General features: G+C 39.5%; 1 protein-coding gene across 2 annotated transcripts in view; it reads left to right on the top strand.

Annotated features, from left to right (window-relative positions):
* The window catches only part of dtnbp1b (dystrobrevin binding protein 1b), a 28,517-nt gene extending 7,586 nt beyond the window's left edge, over positions 1 to 20,931 (top strand). Inside the window, exons 1-4 of one of the 2 annotated variants that reach the window (XM_041053799.1) lie at positions 11,197 to 11,290; positions 15,045 to 15,212; positions 19,371 to 19,514; positions 19,894 to 20,931. In XM_041053799.1, coding sequence (XP_040909733.1) covers positions 11,239 to 11,290; positions 15,045 to 15,212; positions 19,371 to 19,514; positions 19,894 to 20,237 — 708 coding nt within the window. In that variant the 5' untranslated portion in view covers positions 11,197 to 11,238 and the 3' untranslated portion in view covers positions 20,238 to 20,931. Of the gene's footprint in view, positions 1 to 11,196; positions 11,291 to 15,044; positions 15,213 to 19,370; positions 19,515 to 19,893 lie in introns of those variants that run through there. The other variant, XM_041053800.1, reaches the window with a different exon arrangement.
* Positions 20,932 to 23,732: the final 2,801 nt, after the last annotated feature.

The following is a 23,732-nucleotide window of genomic DNA, read 5'->3' as shown; positions in this document are numbered from 1 at the left end:
AAAACACACACATTACCTCATGTTAAATATTATTATGTTAAATATTTAAAATATTGAACAAAAGATTTTAACGCCCCTATGTGAAGGATGCTAAGATAATTATTGAAAATCACATTGACACAATCTAACTGTAAATTTGTGATATATAATTCTTCATAAGAAATTTGTCTAGTTGCCACATTTCTTTCTTGAACTCTTGCTTCAGGGTTTTGACTGTGCAAAATATTCTGAGGTGAAACCCTGTGAAAAATCTTGTAGTGTACACAACATGGAGCTACAAGGGCATATGTAAACATGTTTTGTACAACAGTATTGAACCACCTGATCATAATGTAGCAGCTGTCCATAATGCTCCAGGACATACAGTACTGGGTGTGCACTGTGGCTTTGGAGAAAGAGAGAGAAATAGTGAAACAATACAGGGAAGATATGATATGATATCAAAGAATAGAGTCCTGGGAGGGAGGGGGTGGGGATTCTGTGTGTGAGTGTGAGGGAGCTTGTGTGTGCATGCATGCACACTTGTGTGTGATGTTGCCTCATCTCTGTGCAAATGCTCTTTGTAACATTTCTCTCCCGCGGCCAAGATTAGGCTTTTAACAATTCATGCCGGGGCTAACATGAGGGCGCACTATGACTGCAGATAGATGAGGGAGTGAAAGAGGGAGAAGAGCAACAAAAGAGGGATGAAGAAGAGAGTATGTGAGAAATACGCAGAGAACTAGGGCTTGACAAAAACAAAGAGATGTTGCTGATAGCTTTTGATATCTCTGTCAGGGACTAACAAAAACACTCTTGAAATATTTAGCGTGAGACTTCAGTGCACATGAGAAGAACAAGCTCTTTGCCCAATAGTTCATCCAGAGAGCTGAGAGTGTTCAGTTTTCAGAAAACAAATCGGCTTGGCAGAGTTTGTACGACTCCCTTTTTATGTTCACATCATTACCGTGACACCTTCATGTCAACAACTGAAATGTACTGTATAACTATGTCAAGAATAACAGTCCCTCAGGCTGAACAGCTTTCATTTATTTACTAATGGGCCTGCTAGCATGGCCTGTTTGCAGTGACAGCAAAATGTCACTGATACACAAGTTGCAGTGATGTGTACAGAAGCTGGTTTTCTACAGTAGAGTACAGCTCTTTACCAAAGCGTTTGGAGAGCGACACAACTTCACTACCTGACATTTACATCTCACAACTCCTCCAGAGTATGTTGCCTAGTTTAGTAGGTACCCAGTGTCTCATTAAATGATGCACGTGATCAGGAACAATTTTTAGTTTTACCGTGGCACTGATGACATTCTGTGCATTTCACATCAGTGTGGCTTGATCCAAGCCGTTTACTCCAGCTTCTGGCTTCCCCTTGACATGACAAAACCAATCTAGGGTGTATATGAGGTAATAACTTTTTTTTTTCTTAGACTTTGGCCATTCAATTTTGATAATTATGTAACTGCTGTAGCCTCAATTTTTTTGTTGTCAGCTGTTGTGCTTAGTGTTATTTACTGTCTGGCAGCCTTCATTCAACTTATCATCAGCAGCTCTGTTTAGTATTCTTTGCCCTGCCTCGAGACATTTTTCACCAACAGAACTGCAGCAGAATGGATCTGTTCAGCCGTTTGTTTTGTTTGTTTGTTTGTTTGTTTGATTGATTGATTGATTGTTTGTTTGTTTGTTTGATTGTGTTTTTGGCAAATTTTAAAACTCTAAAGTTGAATGACGTCACATTTCAGTATAGGAGTAGTAATTTAATTTGTTCAGCGTGACTACCGTGATATTTCCTTGAACAGAAACAGGAGAATAGTGAATGAAGAAGGAGAGGGAGGAGCTGTCAGCACAAACTCAGATTTGTAAACTTCATAGGAAAGTGGATTTATCAAGGCCAAGGACTAGAAGTTTGAAAAATGAGGGTTGTAACCACTTGCATGCTGCGGCTCCACACTGATAGAACATCTCACACTCTCCTTCCCGTTTGCTCGGTCACTACAGGATGACAGTAGGCCAGCTCTTGGGGATGTGAAAGAATCATATTTGTAGATTCGTACAATAGTTCCATTATCTCACTTGGCTGCCTCTTAACCTAAGTCTATACACACACATTCCCACCAGCCCCTGTAGCTGGAGGCTCCTCTATTGTTGTTGTTGAGCTGTGCAATAAGGAAATGAGGCTGCTAAATAAAGGCAAAGGTTGGGGGATGGCATCGGTCCAAGAAAGAGACGAAATCAGATGATTCTGCTGCGAGAGCAGAGAAGGCATGAAGAGCAGCATTCCACAGTGCAAGCCTGAGAAGTAAAAGGCAATACGTAGCACAGTGGTGCAGTGGTTAGTGCTCTTGCCTCACTTCAAGAAGATTCTGGTTTTGAACCTGCCACCTGGTTTGTGCCTTTCTGTGTGGAGTTTGCATGTTCTCCCTTCTCCTGCATGGGTTTCTAGATGCTCTGGTTTCCTCCCACAGTGCAAAAACATGCAGGCTGGTTTAATAGGTAGCTCTAAATTGCCTGTAGGTGTGAATGTGTGAATGGTTTTTGCCTCAATGTGTCAGCTCTGTTACAGAATCTCACTGAGTGTCAGCTATACCGCTTATCCTAATTCTTTGTGGTTGGTGGACCAAAATAATAAATAATTGTTCACTATAAGCAGTAATATCAGCAACCATGCATTTAAACTACATCTAACCTCAGTTAAACCTTGGATCAATCTGTGGTTTGTCAACTTGTCATCTTCGGTTTGTTGTCTCCTCGCTCAACCTGTAAAGGCTTTAAAATATAGCTAAAGAAATTTCCCATACTGTCACTCAAACCTCAAACAAACAACAGAACCCACAGTACTGTAACTACAGATTGCAGCGTGAATTCCCACCCCTCCCCAAAAGGCCTTTTGACTCATTCCAGGTGATCTCTACATAATACATTTGTTGGCAACCAACTTACCTGATTAAATTATCTTTAAATCATAAAACAACCCTGTCACACGTATGTCAGAACATCTGCTTGAGATTTTCACTCTGGTTCGGCAAGATATCTTCCATGTAAACTAATCTATCATTTATCAGCTTCCCTAAATGAAAAGGACCTGCATACAGTGCTTGTGCACACATTTTGGCTCTCACTTCAACATGAGTACTGATGAAAAATTGATCAAAGCTGACATGTGTGGGCCTGTTATTGGCGGCGTGGTTACTTTACTATGTATAAAAACACATGTTCGTTGCTGGGATCATGGGATGTTCATGCACACTCAAAATTCAGTGCAATGCAGATCTTCTTCTGGTAAATGTTTCATAGATGAAGACAAAGATTATTAAATGAAAGCCCTCATCATGTAGACATATGCCTAAAGACTGGAAACATTTAACTTTGTCAAGGTTATTAAAATATGAACTGCTTGAGACTTTTGACTCCACTTTTACCAAAGAGATTATTACATTTTTATGCTTTTGTCGTCCCACAATGGGCACACGCTTCACTGTGCTTATGCTCTGTGTTTGCATGCTTGTGTAACCCCACAGTGCTCCACTGTCTCTCACTTGGTTGGTATAAAACTTGTGTTGCAGTACAAGGAACTAGTCACTTTTAACCCTTAACAGAACCCCTATAACAGAGGATTCCAACAAGGTGATGTGCCACAGAATAGTGTTATTTACCACATACGGTACACTGTGCAACTCTGGTCTACTCATGTCAATATAAAAGCAAGGGAGCTGAGTTTCTACGGTGTTGGAAGTTCAGGTTCAACTCCCAGCCTTTGATGCTTGTTATCCGACGTTGTCTGTTGCCTGTATTTCTCTCTTCGCTCTCCTATGCTTAGGAAAATTTTTAAAAAAAAATTAGAAAAAGAGTGAACAAGTCATTCTTGAGAGACATCTTCACTAAGGACCTGCTGTGGGTTTTGCTGATGTAAGGCTGTTTTTGTTGCGGTGGGGAGAAAAGAGGAGATCCCTGCATAATGCATCAGAGCCTGTGTGATCTAAAATATCAAATCTAAAATATTCACAAATTTTTATTCCCGAAAACAAAGAAAGTGTGTGCCTCTCTAAAATACATGTGCATATTGGATGTGAATGTCTGCATGCATGCATCTCCTCACTTGTACACATCATGTTCACTTACAAATAATCTACATGTTTTTAAACACTTGAAAATGACCATTTTAACCCCTCTGCAGTGCAACAGTAATGTCTGTTGTGGAGAGCTTTTGCCTGTCCAGAATATCCCAGCTGCTTGAGTTAGATTGAACAAAACGCCGGAGGGCATGTGTGCACTCTAGTTTCCTTTTTCCAACTGTTTTTGTTGTGTATCTGAGTCACCGGGACCTTCTAGAGATTTTTAACTGCCTTCCCTGTTGTGAGGATCGGTTTGGCCAGGTTTCCTAATTTAGAGGCTAATGCAGAGTCATTACTATGTTACCCGTCGTTAAACAAGACATCACCCTTATCGGTGTGAGTAAAGCTCCCTTCAAGGCATGCAATTAACCTGTTAGAAAATGCCTCTTATCCTCACTTTTTCTCCCTCTCCTCCTCCTTTCACCTCTTCTATTAAGCTTCTATTAACAGTTCACAGAGGCTTTGGTGATTTAAGCATTTTTAATTGTCTCCTGGGGAGCAGGGTAATTCTTTAAATCTGTTTCCAGTAGTACAGCATGACACAGCTGTACTATATGTGCATATGGTTAAGGCCTTTGTGGAGATAATAAATTGTATCCAGCTCCGCTATAGTTCGATTCCTCGTTGTCAGGTGCTTAGAGCCCATTGGCTGAATACTGATTTATTTGGCAGCTCAGGGATTCTTTTTCTCCCATATTTATCTCTGAGCACACAGAAGAGTATGGGAAATTTAATTTTTCATTATTCATTAAGACACATTTAATCCCTGTCTGAAAGGATGGGTTTAGCTGCATTTGAATGGCAAATGAAGCAGGACTGGAACTGCAAAATTTTGATTCGCCCAAGAATTCAGTTTCCACATATTAGGTAACATCATTTATCACCCATGCCTCAAACATTAGTTACACTGGTTTCACAGTATAAAAGTGTATGATATATTTAGTATCCAAAGCATAGCCAAATGCAGTCAGCTAAAACGGCATCAAGGAACACGAAGAGGGTTCACGTGGGCAGTACATTTTGTTGGCAAACGAGAAGGTTGTTTTTGAGCACATTGTGCAAGGTGGGCAGTATGACAGGCTTGTGAAGAGCTGGGAGACCACTGAGAACACGTAGACCTCCCCTTTCCTCCTCTCTCTCTTTGATGGATGGACCCTCTGTTTGACAATGTACTGTCAGGTGCTGTCAGATGAAACAGCCAACTCTCTATCTCTCTCTCACCACCTTTCTCTGTCGCCAGTGATCAAGATACTGGTTCAAGGCCACAGAACGGTATTAGACACAATATTACGTTCAATGGTTTGCTTGTAACTCAAGGCTACTAAGTGTGTTTATTTACATCGAAAATTTATTGAAAATTGAATATGCAGAACATCTCTAAACATCTCAGACACAATGTACATGTTAATGATAATATTTGTTGTTGAAATTTATTTTTTGACCATTAGTGTTGGTGTGCAGATGAGTAGATATTTCATATTTCAGACAGACTTTGGCCTGCAATTTCTAAACACTGAAATGTCAGTGTTTGCCTTCCAAGCAAAAAAGGTTTCACCATCAGTCTCTGATGCGCTGATTCAAATTCCAAGTCATTTTTTTTGTCAAACATTAAATGTGCAACCTTTTTGCTAACCTGAGTTTAATGCTAGGTGTTAATGTACGCTAATAAAGCCTGAAAATGCACAACCTGGATATGTTCCTTACCCTTTATTTCCTCTGCTGCTGACCTTTCTAACCATATGGCCCCTGCTGGTTTAAACTTGCTTCTCCCAGTCTGTCTGTTGTGTGACTGCATGCTAACATGCACATGTAATGTACGCTTGAATATACATTTGAAAAGGCCAGATGCCTGGCAGCAGTGTTTTGAGGTAAATGTCAGCTGGCAGAGAGAAGCAAAAAGCTGAAAAATACACACACACACACACACACATATATATATACATATAAATTTACATTCCCTCCACAGAGACATTTGCTTGCATTCCCCTCCATCATCTCTGATGATGGCTCCATATCCCAGAGCTGAAAAGTACATGTGCAGCTGCTCACTGTGTCCCTGTGCCACAACTAGACAGCTCTGATTAGTTTTGGTTGAACAAGGATAAATATCTCACACCATTTTGAAAGTATAAGACAGTTTACTGGCTTCACGGCTGTGCCTGATCAGATTTAAAAATAATAAATGCACCTTGAGATCCAGTATGCAGCTGCTGTCATCATATTGTGTCATATTATGTAACTGTGCTGCATGTGGTACTGTGTGGGATTCTAATGTTTGCATTCGACTGACTGAGTTATACGTCTTTCTTAGTTGTTTTGCTTTCTCCATGTACATCAGTGAATCTGGTCTTTCACCTTTTTAACAAAAAGTCATTAAAATAATCGCACACATATTAAATCATATTACGTTTTCTTTGAAGTTGCCTGTGCTCATTTTGGTCTCAAGTCATGACTGGCTGTTTCTCTCACCTGTGCTGTATTTATTTGCTGCCTCATAAGGCCCAACACTCGATACTGCTGGTTCCTTGATTACTTTAAAGCAGAAATACTCTGTTAGCCGCCTGGGTTTTTATCAAATCTAGCTTTAAGCTCTTTAGATGATACAGACTGAGGCTGCATTTAAATCCCCTGCAGTGCATTCACTGTAAAATTGCCCGAATCTCCCCAGGATTCAAGCATCAGCAACACTGGCTGAGATGAGGGCAGGACAAATGTTTTAACCTCAAGTGTTTTAACAGTGGCTCAATAAAGAAGGGTCTGTAATGGCAAGCACGAGTACTTCTTAACCCATTTACATTTCTAGGAATTGCTAGAATTATTCATTAGTGGCACACATTTCAGTGATTTTGCATTGCGTTCAGCTTTAAAGAGTTACTGTTATGCATTTTCATTTAATAATTATTAATAATAATAGTTTAATTAATATCAGCTAACATAACATAACATCAAATCACACAAAGTTGTAACTTGAACATTCTCACTGAGGTTACTAGCCTCACACTTACTGATGTGACCTTCCCTCCTCTCACATCTAATTGGTACATTCCTAATCCCACTGTACAGTGGTCTACTCTTAATGTTCGGGCTGCTAGCTGACACCTCTGATTTGCTGCAAGGCCTGGTCGTGACCCATCCGCTCTGTCTATTAATGTGTGTGTGAGTATGTGTGGGCGTACTGTTCCAGCCTGTCTAAGCAATTTATGTCTTTCTGTCCATCTGTTCTTTTTGTGTGACTAATTGACAGACAGCAAACCAGGTAAATAACACTGGCAGCTTGTTGTTTTGACACTTTAGCTGGAAGGCCTTCATATGTGGAATCGGTCAAAAGGAATTTATCATGTCACTCAGAGCTGTGTAATGGGCCATTTCCTCTTGTGTGGAGCCTCTTAAGCTGTATGATATCTTTTAACACATAATAAGTCCTAAATTGGGATGAAAAATGTTCCATCCTCTCGTGGTGTTCACTTAGCAGGAAACAAGAAGCCTTCCTACTGAGCTTTGCATTACATGTTGGTACAGTTGCCTGGTTACCTGTGTAGTTAGCAAAACTGGTTTAATGTGTGTTTTGACTCCCATTAAAATTAGATCATGGTTACTGACAGAGAAAGAGAGAGAAACCTGGATGTTTGCAGTCAGGAATCATGTGGACCAAGAAAACATTTAACAAGCATCACCGGTCACCATTTCTAACCTATCACAATTACAGAGAGATATATGAGTCAATAATATCTTATAATTAATCTGTATTATGATCCACAGTCATGTTTATTGTTTGTACACACTAACAATTATAAATGTACCTTCTAAAACACCAGTATATTCGATCTGAAGGTAAAATGCTTTTCGCAAGGTAGGGAAAAGAAATGAATAAAAACCCCAAACCACAAAAAAATCAATTGCCATCTATTGTTGTAAGTTGGAACACAAAGTGTGTTGTAAACTCACACTGCCTGTAGTGGACACTCTGTAGCCTCATCAACACAGCCCTTTATTGTATATTAGTTGTTGCAGTCTAAAACATAGCTTGCAAAGTATTTCCAAAGCACATATTCAAAATCAAAAATGTATTGTTTCAGTGTAAATTAGAACAAAGTGAAGCCAGCAGCTAGTGTGGAACATTTAGAACAACACCTTTCAGATATTTCAGAAAGCTACTGCATAGGTTTTGTTCTTGAAAATGTTGCCTTATTTAACAAAGAGAGAAATAATTGTAGTTGTAGTTTAAATCTGGGATCCTCAAGGCAAGAGTCTTTAGGAAAACAAATGTATACTACAAAGTAGAACAATAACAGTGGAATGCTGGAAGGCTCTGTGGGGGCTTAAAATTAGATTTCAAATGTGCTAGTGTGCACAACTAATACATATGATAACATAATGATTTTGGTTTCTTGAGCTAGATATTAATTCAGGTGTTGTACTGTGTTTTTGGGTTGTTGTTTTTTTTTTTTTTTTATAAATAGTGAGAACAAACAATGTCTTGCTGCGTCCTGTCTTGCTCCTGCATCACAGGAGTCTGTGAGTGATTTTGTGAGTTCTTGAAATCTTGAAATCTGATGCATTGCAGGCTGCAAAGACTGGACAGACACCTCATGACACTGCTGCTGCTGCAGCTCAACAGACAGTGATGATAAACAGGTGTTACTGATGAGAAAGAAGAGAGACTGTGCAGTGAGAACAGAAAAAAGTGGCACTCATGAGTGTGAAGTCATTGTAAGGCCAACAGAGTGTGTGCAAACATGCTCATTTAGTTTATTCAGCAAAGTGACTCTTGTGACTCTCAACATACATTAAAAGTCAGTACATGATAATTCTTATGGATAGAGATAAATGACTGGATGGTTCATTCTAGAGAATAAGAGAAAACACTGCTAAGTCACACTTCAGCCACAATAATGACTCACTCCTTCTTTGTTTTTATGTGTAATGTGCCTGGTCACTGGTGCACACTCGATAGATGGTATGTTTCATTTATATACACAAAGCTCATTCAGTTCCCCTGGAAGTTTCTATATCATGCATATTTGTCACTTAACATGCCACTAACTGTAATGGGTGTGTGTATGTGACAGAGAGAAAGAAGCGATTGTGTGTGTTATTTACAGCACGGGGGCTGCCTTTGGCGGAAACCTGAACACTTGAGAGATATAGCGAGGCGGACAGAATCTAAAAATACCACGGCTGAGCGAGCAGGGCTTAAGAAGCAGCAGCAGTGGCTGTCTCCACTGTCAAGCCTGCCTCTTGGTCTTCAGGCTGCACGCTGCTGTCTCAGAATGAAATATTAGGCCTTTATAAGCAAACGGAAACAAATCCATCTGAGACCAGACAGCTAATTTAAAGTGACGGCTAGAACAAGGGGGGTTTTATATCAGATACTGAATGTTTGATCCGTTTGGTGAGTCAGTGTGATGTAAAGTGTATGAAACAGCTATAATGAGATTGCAGATGAATTGTTTGAACGTTAATGAAAATAGAAAAAAAAAAGATAATTTGGGCTCATGAGGAATGAGTATTAGAATTTCATCCATGCTTGAAAAGTGCCATGGATATTTTTCTGTTGACAAATTAAAAATAATTAAAATGCTGAACAGTTTGTTGAGTCCTTAAAATTTTCTGACACCTTCAGCCTTGACTTCGAGGTCACGCCTTTTGACCATGTCCCTGTCCTCTTGTCATCTCTTTCAAGAATAGCACATAGATAAAAACACTTACCCTCCCTCGCCCCCCCTCACACGACCTTCATGTCCATGTAACCGGCCATCCCACTCTCAATCTGTCTTTCTGTGTACTGCTCTGTCGTTCGCTCTCACATATACAAACAGTCTCAGAGGACCATTACATGTCTAATACTGTCTGAACACACAGGCGCACAAACACTGGCTCTAGTCCCAGGCCTTTGGCGGGCCATTAGAGGCAAACTGTCCAGGAAGTCCACTGACACTTTCATCCATCCATCTATCCATTCCTCCATTTGTCCATCAAGGCTTCAGACATAACCTTTTCTCCATTGGCACCAATTATGGCTGCACCTGATAAGTGAAGTACACTACAAAGTGTGTAGATGACTCTGGACCAGCTTTGCAGTGACTTGAATTGGCTGTTGATGACGTCTAAAAAGGTATATTTCAGTTTGAAAAGGAGGCTGTTGGTGTTACTTGTTATTTACAATCTCTTAAATGCGAGTCTGTCATTGCTCTAAAAGAAATATTCTTTATACCTAAGGAATCTTACTAAATGAAATTCTTTAAGAGCTCTAATTAAGCTCAGCACTTCCTATTGAAAGTAAATAAAATTAGTTCCTCTTGCAAGTAAGCCCAAATTAGCGTAGCCCATACAAAAGACATGTGGTGACCAATCTTGTATGATGAGCACTCAACTTTAAGATTTGCATTTTCGCTCTGAGAGCCAAGCTGTGAGAGTTTGACTCCATTTAATCAAATCTAAAGCTTGAGTTGAATCCTGAAGACTTGAATTGCCCTTAATGGTGAGTTTCCTCTCTACTTTTCAGCTGCAGACAGTTCTTTCAGGTTTGGTCTCTGCGCTTCTATATATAGACACACATTTACATGGCACATAAAAGAACATTCACAGTTCTACTTTAGTCTTCCTCGATATATAAACTCACTCTCTTGTAAACACAAAGTAAATAAAATAGACTAAAAGTTTGTGATGGTATAGGCCAAAGTTCATGAGCAGGTAAATGGTTCTCTGCTTGTTTATTATGACTTTATATGAAATTGCTATTTAAAAAATGCACACACAGGTGCATGATCACCCACACATCAGGCAAACCCACGTGCATGCTGTCACAGACCCTGATATACCAGCCCCTTTCCTGTGGGTTCTGCCTCTAGTATTTGCAGAGCACATATCAGATGTTTCTCTACCGCTGAAAACAGATATGGGTGTAATTACATTAAGAGTCTCATTTTGTATTGATCCGTCTGCCCAAATAGCTGTCTGAACAAGCATAACAAGATTATTTAATGTTATTTATGTTCTTTTTATTTCTCCTGGGGTTTTGGGTCACACAGTGGAGAGGTGAGGAGGAGAGCAGACAACGCTTTGTAAGGACATAGTGTGTGGGGAGAAAAAAAAAACGGTGAAGGGACACTATCACTTTTTTTTGGCCTACATGATGATTACTGGAACAGACGCGTCAAGTAAAACTGCAAGTACAAGCTCAGGTATTACACCAGAATTTTTCAGTTCATGTTTTTCCTGTAAAGGTTTTCGCAATTTTTCATTTTCCTTTTGACAGCAGAACCCGTGACAGGAAATTCATTGTTAGAGACATTCATTCATGTATTGATTTTTCTCTTGCTCTCGTTCCGTTTAGAAGAGGTGGTTCAGTTTTAGACTGTCGTAGGAGCTATTTATTCTACTCAAGTGCCATTAAAAATCATTCGCCTTTGTAATTGAATAAAATGTTATTTCATTTGGCATCATCTTTGTGACTAACAATGTAACTGCCTTAGCGGCTATGAATCATCGCCAGATGTGTATATCTGTGTGAGCGTGTGTTCTCAATCGTACATATGAATGATGTAGATTGTAGCATGAAATGGATTGTTTTGTCAGTTTGTGTGAGTATTTGTGCGACAGTTTAGTGTCTTTACACCTCTACACGTGAATCTACAAAGCAGTACTTGCAGCCTGGCTTGTAAGGGCTGAAATTGTTGGACTTAATGACTTGTGCTTTGACACTTAAGTCCTCAGCACAAACTTAATCCTGCGGGCTAAATATGAGCAAGATCTAAAAATAGTTCCTGTAGCTACAGTAACATGCGTAACAAGAAGGAGAGATTGGTAAAAGAAGAGGTAGCATAAGAAGATAAGTTTATACTAGGTGATGCTTAATATCTTGTTAGGTTAAGAAGTTTTTTTTGTTTTACTATAATGTGGTATTTATATTTGAAAACTGAATTTTTGTTCAGTTGTTTTCATATTTGAACCGTGGTGCTTGTGACTTTTTGGCAACTGTCAGATCTCTTTGTATGTAGATTTGATGGAGAAAGGAAGGACAGGTTTGCATATTGGGACAGACAGACAGACAGATGGGCACAGGCATTCAGTGGGTACATAATCTAAATAAATACACAGTGCAGACTAATAATGGATGGAGAATTAGATTAGAGACAAAGAGATAAAAAAGACAGGATCTAGCTCTGTCGTTAATCATGTCTGTCCACAAGCCCTAATTATAACTAAACACACTGCCCTCTTTCTCCCTTTCTCCCTCACTCCCTCTCTACCCCCTGTTACTAACCCCACACAATGCTTGACGAGCTGAACAAAGCTTCCCTGAGGGCCCGTAATCTAATAGAGCAGTCTCTACAAGACATCCACATACACACACCCACATACACACACCCACATACACACATACACACACACCAGGCAACTGCAAGGAAAGGACATAGGGGGGAAACATGAGGGAGTGAAGGAGAAAAAGATGGGTAGTCAGATTAAGGAGATAAATTGGACTCTGAGTGAGGAATGACAGAAAGAGAGAGCAAGAGGGAGAGCACTTTTCTTTTCCAAGTCTCCAAAGGCTGTTGGTGTGATGTTCATCATGAGTGAGCTCTTCTGGGACCTCATTGTTCTGTTCTTTGTATGTGTGTGTGTGGGTGGGTGTGTGTCCATCTGCTGCAAGCCCCTTTAGGGCCCAGGCTATTTTATCAGGACTCTGTTATGTGCCCATTCTCTGACCCTGCAGTAGAGTTAACACTCCTCAAGCAGCGTATTGATTTTAGGGGGGCTGGTGTACATGGAGGTGAAGCAGAGAATGGTGCAGAGCTGTGTAAGACAGGCAGCACAACTTATCCTAGCATGTAAATTCAAACGGTCATAAGGAACCAATGACCTTTGTGGCTCTGTCCTCTGCTAGTCTTCAAACACTTTTGGATCTAAATCAGTGATAAAACAATGTACCATCACTGACATTCCTGTTGGTTAAAATAACATTATACAGTATGAAGAAGATCAGGTTATTGCAAGTTGTTTGGTTGATTTAAATTTTAGCTGTGACATGTACTTCAAATGTTATGGCCAAAGTCTTGCCAGGTTAAAAAGGTACATTTTAAAGCATTCATGTGTAAGTACCATCTCACATTCTGTGTTGGCATCAAGAAGACACAGCAGTTAATTGGTTTAGCTCATACCTCCCACATGGAATCATCTCCATCACTTTTGGCATATTATTTTCACAGCAGTGCACCTCAGAAGTTTAAGTTGTCTGTTTTCATTGCTCTGTGTGTTCTACGGTTTTCCTCTGAAAACCTAGCAAGTCTTGTCAGTGTGGCAGTGGCAACATATATTTACTTCTGCCTGAGCAGGCGTAAATATATGTCAAACTTGAAGAGTGTGCAGCTCTCAGGGGATACCTTAGCTACAGGAAATGCAGCAAATTGACTCACAGTGGTCAGTTTTTGAAAAACCAGCAATGCCTCTGAGCAGCTTTACAGACTTTCAGTGAGCTTTGAACTTTGGAAGTATGTCTTGATTCTCTAGATCAAAGATACAGGTCACATCAGACATTTTATATGTTGTGGCTTGGTTCTTGCTATAGTACTTAGTGTCAGTGAGTGGTCTTGCACAAACATGAACACGCACACAAACAGTGAGTGTTGTTCTATCTTCCGGGTCATGCTTTCTATCACCCCCTCTTATAAAAATGCTCCTCCCTCCCTCTGCCCACACAGACTGTCCAGACGTCTTGGGCAGTGATCAGACCAATCACAGTCTTTCCCTGAGTCCTGTCTAGACCAATCAGACTGCAGTAAATGCCTTGTCAAGGCCATTCGCATCTAAGAATCGCTGTTCTGCATGTTAAACCATCCCCTTATTTTTCTATGCTACAAACGGATGTTTTGCAGAAGGTCTGAAAAATAATTGCATGTTTTAAATAGGAGAAAATACAAGGCCATTAAAACAATGCAAAGCCAAACTTTCGGTATCCAATAAACCATTTTTCTCCACTGCAGGACAAACTCAGTGAGTAACTAATGACTGAATGAGCTTGCAATCTTCAAATTAAAGATAGATTAAAAGCAAAAATAGAAGTCAGTTGTTTTTCTCGACAGCAGTGATTTTCTTCCAGAACCGCCCCTTCAATGCCACAGCATGACTGAAGACATCGACAACAGGAGATAAGGCTTGGTTTGCAGAAGTGTGTGCAGCAGAGGGGGGATTGTAGGAGTGAGACTTCAGTGAGCATGGTTCCTCCTGTGCAACCCACAAGAGACTGAGTTACTGAGGGCAAAGAGAATGTCAGAATATGAATATATGAGCTCAATATCGTTCGACTTCAGTAAAGTCTGTGGAGGATGAGTTTGACCTCCTCCTGTCTGATGTAGGAGTCATTAATGTCAGATCCTGATGCATTTGATAGAAGCAACATATGGGTCAGTTGTATAAAAGTAAGTTAGGTAAATTAAGCTGGGTCTTAATTAATCTCTCAGTTAAAGTGCATTGTTTTTTCTTTCCTTAAAACATTTTCTAGACCATGAGCTAAGGAAAGATTTTACTAAACCAGGTTTGTCCAGGTGTGTAATTTTTAACTATGAATTTATTCCTCTCCAAGAATCAACTTTTATTTTAAAGCAACACTAAGCCATTTTTGAAAGAAGAAATAACATATTCTTCTTTTTAGAAATGACATGTTGAATTCATGAGCAATAAAACACACCATTGCTCAATAAACACACTCAGGACTTTTGCTGCCACAGCCTTACTTGGTCTGGTATGACCACAAGCAACTTTAGATTAAATATTGTAAAATAGACACTGTTTTGTGACTCTTTTCTACTTGTGCTGCTGGTTCACTGTGTTACAACATTTACCTTAATCTTGTAAAAATCACTTGTGACCACATTGGCTGCTGTTAGGCAAAAGTTTCATACTTGCGCTTTAAAAATTTTCTTCTGTTGTGCTTTGTAGTGGAGCTGGATGCGGAGCACCCACAGAGAGTCCCTGGGGCAGAACACGGTGGGGTCCCGCCCCCCCAAGTCAAGCTGAAAGAGAGGCAGAAGTTCTTTGAGGAGGCCTTTCAGCAAGACATGGAGCAGTACCTGTCTACTGGCTACCTGCAGATCGCAGAGAGGAGAGGTGAGAAGGAGGAGTGTGGAGATCAGCTGCTCTTCACAGAGATCCTAGTCATGTTCTTTGATGATATTCAAGCAGCTTTCATTTCAGCATTTCATGTGATCCGATGCCTGCAAAAAGGCAAATGTTTAGAAGGTTGAGGTTTAGGTAATTGTATCTGCAATTTATTCAAAGGTGAATGCAAAGCCATCCAGCATTCAGATAAATTAATTCTGAGTCCTGATACTATCAACTGAAACCTTCATATTTCAACAGCATATCACAAGATTGAGCTATAATAGCTTTCTGCAGAGAGGCTCCACACTCCAAGTGCCTGTCGCACAAGACACACAAGCAGGGCCATTACTTTGAAAAATGCCTCCACTCCATAAAGATGTAGTCTTCCACTGGGATTGAAATAGAATCCTTCTTCAGTTTACCCAATGCACTACTGCCAAAAGTCTGTGCTGAAATACCCAAAGGATGTGTTGAAATGAGGGACTGCATGAAAGATATACCCTGCACTGAAAGATGTATTGGACTCTAACGGGCCCAGCATTTGTAATGTGATATTTCTTCTTCTTTTATTCAACTATCCTCCACCCTTAATCCTCTGGAAATGGCTTATTAGAGAGGATTGTGGAGCAGTAAGGAAGCAGGAGAGATGGAGAGAAAGGGAAAGACAGACGGAGAGGGAGAGAATGCAAGAGACTTATGTCTTCAAAGGGCTTTTTTTCAATCAGTGTTTTTTTTTTTTTTTTTGGCAATGAACCCCCATGACAAAACAACCAGCAAAGCCAGGTGCAGTGAGTGAAATATTCACAGTTCATCATCCAAAGACTTCAGAATCATGTGTGGGCACCATTCGTTCATGATAAAAAAAAAAGACAAAGGAGATGTTTACGTTTAGATTTCACACTTGAAATGATGTGATTCACAATATAGAGGCAAACATGGGTTGCTTGACAAAAATCTAACATGTCATAATTTCTATAAGTGTTTGTAATAATTTACAGAGGAGGCTTACATTATTGTTCCCGGTGAAACACATTTGAAATTAAGGCTTCTGTGTGAGAGCTAAATAATGCTGTACACTGCGACTCATCCTTCATGCAGCCACCAATCTCTACAGCAGGGCGGCGCCACAGAGGGGGAAAAAAATACAGCTGGGGGGACACTGAGAAAGACTGAGACAGAGACAGAAAATAAACTGAAAGGAGACTGTCTTTTCCTTTCAGGAAAAGAGAGGAAGGGCTGCGGATGTCATAAGCCACTGAGCCATCAAAAGGCAGTCTCAAGGGTCTTATACACATTCTTGCACACACACACTCATATACTCTCCACAATTTCACTGCAGGAAAAAACAGTCCTTCCCAGCAGGAGAGCCTTTTAGGGAAGGTCACAGTGGGGCTAAAAGAAGAACATGTTTGAGGCAGTCACATGGAAATGATGTTCTCAATGCAGTGCTTTCCGGACCAAGACTATCACAACACAACCATAGTGCTGGGTTAGGGCTGCGTGTGTGTGTGTGTGTGTGTGTGTGTGTGTGTGTGTGTGTGTGTGTGTGTGTGTGTGTGTGTGTGTGTGTGTGTGTGTGTGTGTGTGTGTGTGTGTGTGTGTGTGTGTATGAGTGTGCACATTTATTTATTTTTATTCACATGCTGGAAACACAGCTCCATTTGGGACAGAAAACTGAATCAACATCCTCCATACTATGTTTTTATGAGGCTGAATAGCTGCTATGTGGTGGTAATTGCATAGCTGACAGGAGAGATATGGAAATACACATGAGAAGAGGCTGCATACTGAGAAGTCATTAGCAAGCATTAGACCCTAGTTCCTCTAAGATGTGTCACAGGAAACACCACTGCTGTCTCCACAGAGGGAGAGAGAGAGAGGGAGAAAAATGAGTGTGCGGTAGTGATTTTGCATGTGTGTAAGTTAAATAGACATCTCCTTTTGTTCGAGTATATGCATTTAGGTTTTTGTGTTCATGCATTTAGAATGAGTTTATATATGTGTGTGAAATGCATTTATGGGCATTCAGATGAACAGCCAAAGTTGAGGCATCTGAAAATATGACACTCATTTGTGGGTCTACAGTATTGTGTGTGTGTGTGATGATTTTTGTGATGATGTGTGTTGCTGTTTTAAGGACAGGGAGACTTTCGGGGCAGTCTCAATGGGAAATAATATTCCCCTTCTTTCTGTCTTTCTTCACTCTTTATTCTGCTCTTCCTCCCTGTGCTGCCCTCCTCTGCTCTCCTCATTTCCTTGAGGTACGGTAGCCAATGCAATCTTTTCTCACTGCTGTGCACCGGCCAATCATCTCCCTTCTTCCTCTTGTGCTTGCAAATGTGCCCCCTACCCCCCGCGCTCCCCTCCTTCCATCCCCACAGTGCACTGGCTGGTTGTTTGTGATGCATGCAGCACATCATGATAGTAAACAGGGGTGTTTGTGCTCCCGCAAGGTGGTGAATCCAGGACTGTAGTAGTTTATGTATTAGTTAGTGTGAAAGAGGAGTTTCCAGTGATTTTGTGATATGCTGCTTAGAAATCAACAAGCTAATAGTTTAATAATACTTTTTTGGTTCAGCCACATTCATACAAAACATCAACACAAGTAGTAGACAAAATAAGAGACTGTTTGAAGTGTGTTGAGTCTGATTTCTGAATTTACGATATTGAAATTTACAGCGGGGTCAAGATTTGAATTCTTTTTTTCAAAAGGCTCTTTGCATCTGAGCCACTGAAATCTGTCCACTTAAAGGATAGGTTCATGTTTTTTCCTGTCTGTCTTAAAGAAATGCTCAGCTTGCCCATCAAGTACATCAAGAAATGTATTGTTTACTGCGATTGTTCCTCTCTGTACTGGCTGTGAAACTGTCCCTTTCTAATGCAGCATCAATGTACGTGATGAAGGACAGTGCTCATTCTGTGCAAATATGTATTACAAAGTTCTTCCAGAGGCAAAATGAATCAGAACTCTAAGTTAGTCAAATCTAGTATCTTCCAAAGTTAGTCTTTTGTGTATTTTCTATGCAAAACGAGTACTGTACAGTGACTAGTTACTCTTTCAATGTACAGTGAGGTCCAAAATGTATGTGAATTTTGGAATATCTTAGTATTTAGTCTAGTATTTCTTATCCTGCCTCAAGCGTTTGACCTTGATTCCCCTCCTGAGAAGTAGTTTAGAAAGTGCTACTCGTCCTCTGAGGCCTTCTTTTGACAGAACACTTGCTGATTGGAGTCTTGCAGTTCTTTATTTAGAAAATTCTCTATCTGTGATGAAGTTTATTTTCTATCGCTCAGGGAGCTGCAAATAAACTTTGAGTCTAGCTGTGATTTGATGCAGAGAAAGCTCCTCTTTCTTAGAATAACAATTTGACTTTCTGACACTGTCACTTAGTTCTGATGCCATTTTTCCCACTGTCACAATGCTGCTTAGATCTGCTGGAAACTTGAGGCACAGCCTGATTTATTATTGGTGAACACTGGCTGTAAGCTTAGTTACTTGAACGAGCCTCTTGTGAGCAGATCAGATCATCTGAACTCCTGCTTCAGTGGAAGGGATACAACTCAAGGAAATCTGACCTTTTGTACAAAGGAGTTAAGTTGGTCAGTGCCCCAAATTTGAGTAAATTTGACTTGGAAATAGTTCAGAATCTTTAATATTTCTTTTTAACTTTACAGAAACTTTTTTAAATGTTTCTGAATCCTCCAACTTTCTGGCCATGTCCAAATTTACATGAAAATGCAAAAATTTTTCAGTGTGGACTTTTTAGACCCCACTGTATGTTCTGTCATTCAAAGGTTGAGATAAACTTGAAAAAACAAACACAAAAAACAAAACGTGAACCCATCCTTTAATGATATTGTAGGTGTTGTTTGTCGCCTTCATACCCAGCTTTCTACGCACAGTGACACCTGCCAATCCATTATTTGTGGTAATGCTTTGGATCATAAGGTAACCAAAATGTTCCATGTGCACAAGCTAACCCATTTCAAATGCCATCCAGCTTGAATGTGTTCATTTGCTTATGCTTGGCAAATTTTGTAACAAACAAACAAACAAACAAACAAAGCGCCTTTCTTCCTGGACTCAGCCCCTTGCTGCTGCTACCTTCTGAATGCTTCAGTCTTGTGTGAGGCTAATGACTTGTTGTACCGTGTTGTACCCAGAGCCAATAGGAAGCATGTCATCCATGGAGGTGAATGTGGACATGCTGGAGCAGATGGATCTGATGGACATGTCCGACCACGAGGCCCTGGATGTGTTTCTGCACTCTGGGGGAGAGGACAACAGCGCTGCTTCACCTGTCACAGGTCGGTGGACACACACACCCACAGGATAACACACCAGATACACCACAGTCATTTAAACTATAATAATTCACACAACATGTAATTACAGAACTAAAATAACTTTCTACAGCGCTGAAGCAGGAATATGTGACTCAGAAGATTGACAAGCCTAATGTTTAGACATAAGGCATCAACACCATCTGTCCACATCTGCTTGAGAAACGTCTTGTTACAGTGAATAACCTCCAGCATCTAACTGACAGCTTGTCTCTTTGGTGGGTTTTAAGAGAACAGGGCATAATTCCTCACAAACTTTTACAAACCATAAAGTGAGGCTGCCACCAATTTTTCATTTTAAAGCAAAGTCTGAAGGTATCTAAGTGACTCCTCTTCCTCTCAGGTCATGATGTTGAGGGCTTCACCACAGAGATCAGTCTCCAGGTTCCCACCCAGGCTGAGCTTCGCCACAAGCTTTCTTCCCTTTCATCCACCTGCACTGACTCAGCCAGCCAGGACACAGAGGCCGGGGAGGAGGATGAGGATGATGAGGAGGAGGAGACTGAGCAAGGAGGAGGAGGAGGAGGAGGTGTTGGAGGATCAGGGGGAGGAGGGAGGAGGAGAAGGCCACCAGTGGTGGTGACCCTGGATGAAGAGGAGGTGCACCCCGATACAGCGTTGGTGGACAGGGTGGACCAAGAGGACCAGACCAGCAAAGACTGTGAGGAAGGCAGGCTGAAGGTTTGAGGCGAGCTGGACTGGATTTAAACACAAACACACAAACATACAGAGCTGCCAAATCAAACTCAGATGCATAACAAACATTGGCTTCCTTCTCAAATTTCTTTCATATTGAAGAAAAAAAACATATGAAAGAAAACACGTTGAGGTTGCACTAACTGCCACATGACCTTGCCTTAAAACACTGCTGAGTTTTCAATTCTAATTGAATCCTGAAAAAGTTTTCTTTAGCATACTAGGATTGAATGACTTAACATGCACATTAATAGTCTGGCATCATTCAGTGAGTGCTCTAACGTTCTGTTTCTGTGTTTGTGCATGTGAGCCTGTTACTGATAAGTGATGGGGACATACAGAAGTATCCGCTAAAATCATCCATATGTCCCTTTCAGGTAGCATCCTGCCATGCACCTTGCTAATACTTTAGCATACCTTGTGCTGTTGTGCATTCTTATATGTATTGGTGAAACTTCTTCACTATATAAATATATGATGGTGTTTTGAACTTCCAAGTCCTTGCCAAAATAAAGAAGCTTTCTGCCAGCTTTATGACATGCGTTATTTTTAAAACTTACCACAGGTCACCGTAGTAAAATAAGTTTTTTACTAAAAACTACTACTAAATTACTAAACATGTCTCATTTGGACTTTATTAATGTTGTGTGCCTATGATCACTTAAAGGGTCTGTTCATCCAAATTTTGAAAAAAAAAAAAAAAAAACCAACCCACAATTTCTCACTTATCTCTAGCCATGCAAATAGTTACCCAGGTTTTTATATTTCCGTGTGCGATAGGGCTTAATGATTTTAGGAAAAGATCTTATTGCGATTTTTCTGGCAGATAATTTTTGATTCATAATGTACAGTAACATTTACAAACATGACAGAAAATTACCATACTATTAAAACATTAAATGCCATTACTCTAATGCAAGAATGAAAACTAAATTAAGAATTGATTTCAAATGTATCTATTAACAAGAAACATGCATGTACATTCTATAAAGTCCTTGACCAATGGCAGTTATTACCAGTGTTGGGCAAGTTACTTTAAAACCGTAATGCATTATTTATTATTTGTTACTTGTTACTGTCATTTCAAAGTAATTCATTAATACATTACAATATTACTGTATTTGAAATGTAAGGCATTACACTACTTTTGCATTACTTTTAAGTTACTCTCACCAAAATTACTGGAAATATGGAATTGCCATTCTAAATGTAGTTCATTATGCTCAATTAGCTTATTACACATCCAGCGGAAGGTGATGTGATATCTGATTGGCTTAAGGCTTAAGGCTAAAAACAGTAGAATATAATAGCCAAAGTGATGGCTCATGGCGCAATACAAGGAACAATAATTTGAAGAACAGACAAAAGGTCTGGTAAATTGTGGTAGAGATACTGTAACTTTAGGCCGATTCATATTATTAGGTTTCGCACACAAAGTGCATTTAACTATGATATTCTTCATGTACTTATTTCTGACGAACTGAAAGTAATAAGCGAACTGTACAACGTTGGATCTACTGCTGCTGCACTCATCCCTTCTGTTCTTCTGTAATAAACTAGAAGCTAGCTAACAACAAAAAATGAAACATTTTGCATGGACTTTTCTCCTGTGCTGATCTCGTGGTGATTTTGACAAATTTGTATTAAAAAAAACACAAACAAACAAACACCACTTCACTCCGGGTAAAAATTCATTGTAACGCGCATTACTGACATTTGTACTGAGTAAAATATTACCAACTTTTTTTTGGTAAAGCCTTACATTACCGCATTACAGCAAAAAGCAGTCCATTACAGTAATTAATTACTTTTGTAACGTGTTAGTCCCAACACTGGTTATTACAAATGAAGAACTAAAAGAGCCATCTTTGACATTTTAACTTTTAACTTTAACATAAAATAGTACAAAAAATCATAACTGTGTTAAGTTAAAAAAAAATACAAAACAATATTTAAAAAAACAATGTTTAAGTAATGATAAGAAAAACAAAATTCAACAATTAAGCATACGTCTTTGGTGACCGCATTAACAGTCACCATGTCCTTGGCAATATAGTGTGTTATGGCAATTGTTATCTCCCGGTGTCTTCGGCTGCTCTTATTATGGAGTTACGCTGGCAAAAGATGCTGTAATTGTAGTCTGTTTGCTACTACGGGCCTGAGTATCATTTCAAGTGATTTTTCAAGTGCCGGTATTAATTGGTTGTGTTTCCGCTGGATGTTGCAACTTTAGCGCAACAGGTTTTGCATAGTACCTGTTTCTGGTGCACGTCTGCAGCCTCAAACCCGAAATACTCCCTAATGACAGATGTGTAGTGATGTGTCAGTCACGAATGAAACGGCTCTTAGAGCCGGCTCTTTGAAGTGAACGACATATTGACCAATCACGCATGTGATTGGTCAATATGTCGTTCACTGTTTGCGGCCTGTGTTTGCACTGAGTAGAGGGGGGAGGGGCGGTAGTTACACTCGCAGCAGCAGTAGCACATGAACAGGAGAGGAGGAGGGACAGAGAGAAAGAGAGCCAGTATAAGAAAAGACAGCATCGACGCATTAGAAAAGTATAGTTAAGAAAATGAGTGACACCAGGAAAAGAAGCAAAATCTGGAACCATTTCAATTATATTGATAATACAAAGGCAGAGTGTAGAGTCTGCAAGAAAAGAATTTCATATAGAGCTGGCTCCACAAACAACCTGCACAGGCACCTGAGAATTGTTTGTTTAGAATTTGTTTAAAAGAAAAAAGCTGAAAGTTTAATATTGTTAAAAGTTGAATTGTAAATAATTGTTTTGTATTTTTTATAATTTATGTTTTATGTGGAGTAAATGAAGGCATATTTATATAATAAACATGTATAAATAAAAATACATTAGTAATTTATTTTGTACATATTTTTGCATTATTGTTGATAGTAAATTAAATAGTATGGCCTCGAAATATTATAAAAATGGTCATAGTATAGTAAGGCTTCAAAATATACAAAAAAAGTCATTTTTTTTTGAACGGCCTCAAAATGTCATAAAAATGGTCATAGTATAGTAAGGTGTCAAAATCGGCCAAAGAAAGTCAAAAATTTTTTTGACCTCAAAATGTCATAAAAATGGTCATAGTATAGTAAAGCGTCAAAATCGGACAAAAAAAGTCACCTTTTTTTTCGCCTCAAAATGTCATAAAAATGGTGAAAGTATAGTAAGGCGTCAAAATCGGCCAAAAAAAGTAAACAAATTTTTGACCTGAAAATGTCATAAAAAACGTTATAGTATAGTAAGGCGTTTTTTTCGGGCAAAAAAAGTCAAAAAAATTTTTGACCTGAAAATGTCATAAAAAACGTCATAGTATACTAAGGCGTTTCTTTCGGGCAAAAAAAGTCAAAAAAATTTTTGACCTCAAAATGTCATAAAAAACGTCGTAGTATAGTATGGCGTCAAAATCGGACAAAAAAAGTCAAAAATTTTTTTGACCTCAAAATGTCATAAAAAACGTC

The sequence above is a fragment of the Toxotes jaculatrix genome, chromosome 13 (assembly GCF_017976425.1).
Source record: "Toxotes jaculatrix isolate fToxJac2 chromosome 13, fToxJac2.pri, whole genome shotgun sequence".
Classification (NCBI taxonomy): Eukaryota; Metazoa; Chordata; class Actinopteri; family Toxotidae; genus Toxotes; species Toxotes jaculatrix.
Note: the sequence above shows the minus strand (reverse complement) of the source record. Positions and strands in the feature narration are given on the sequence as shown.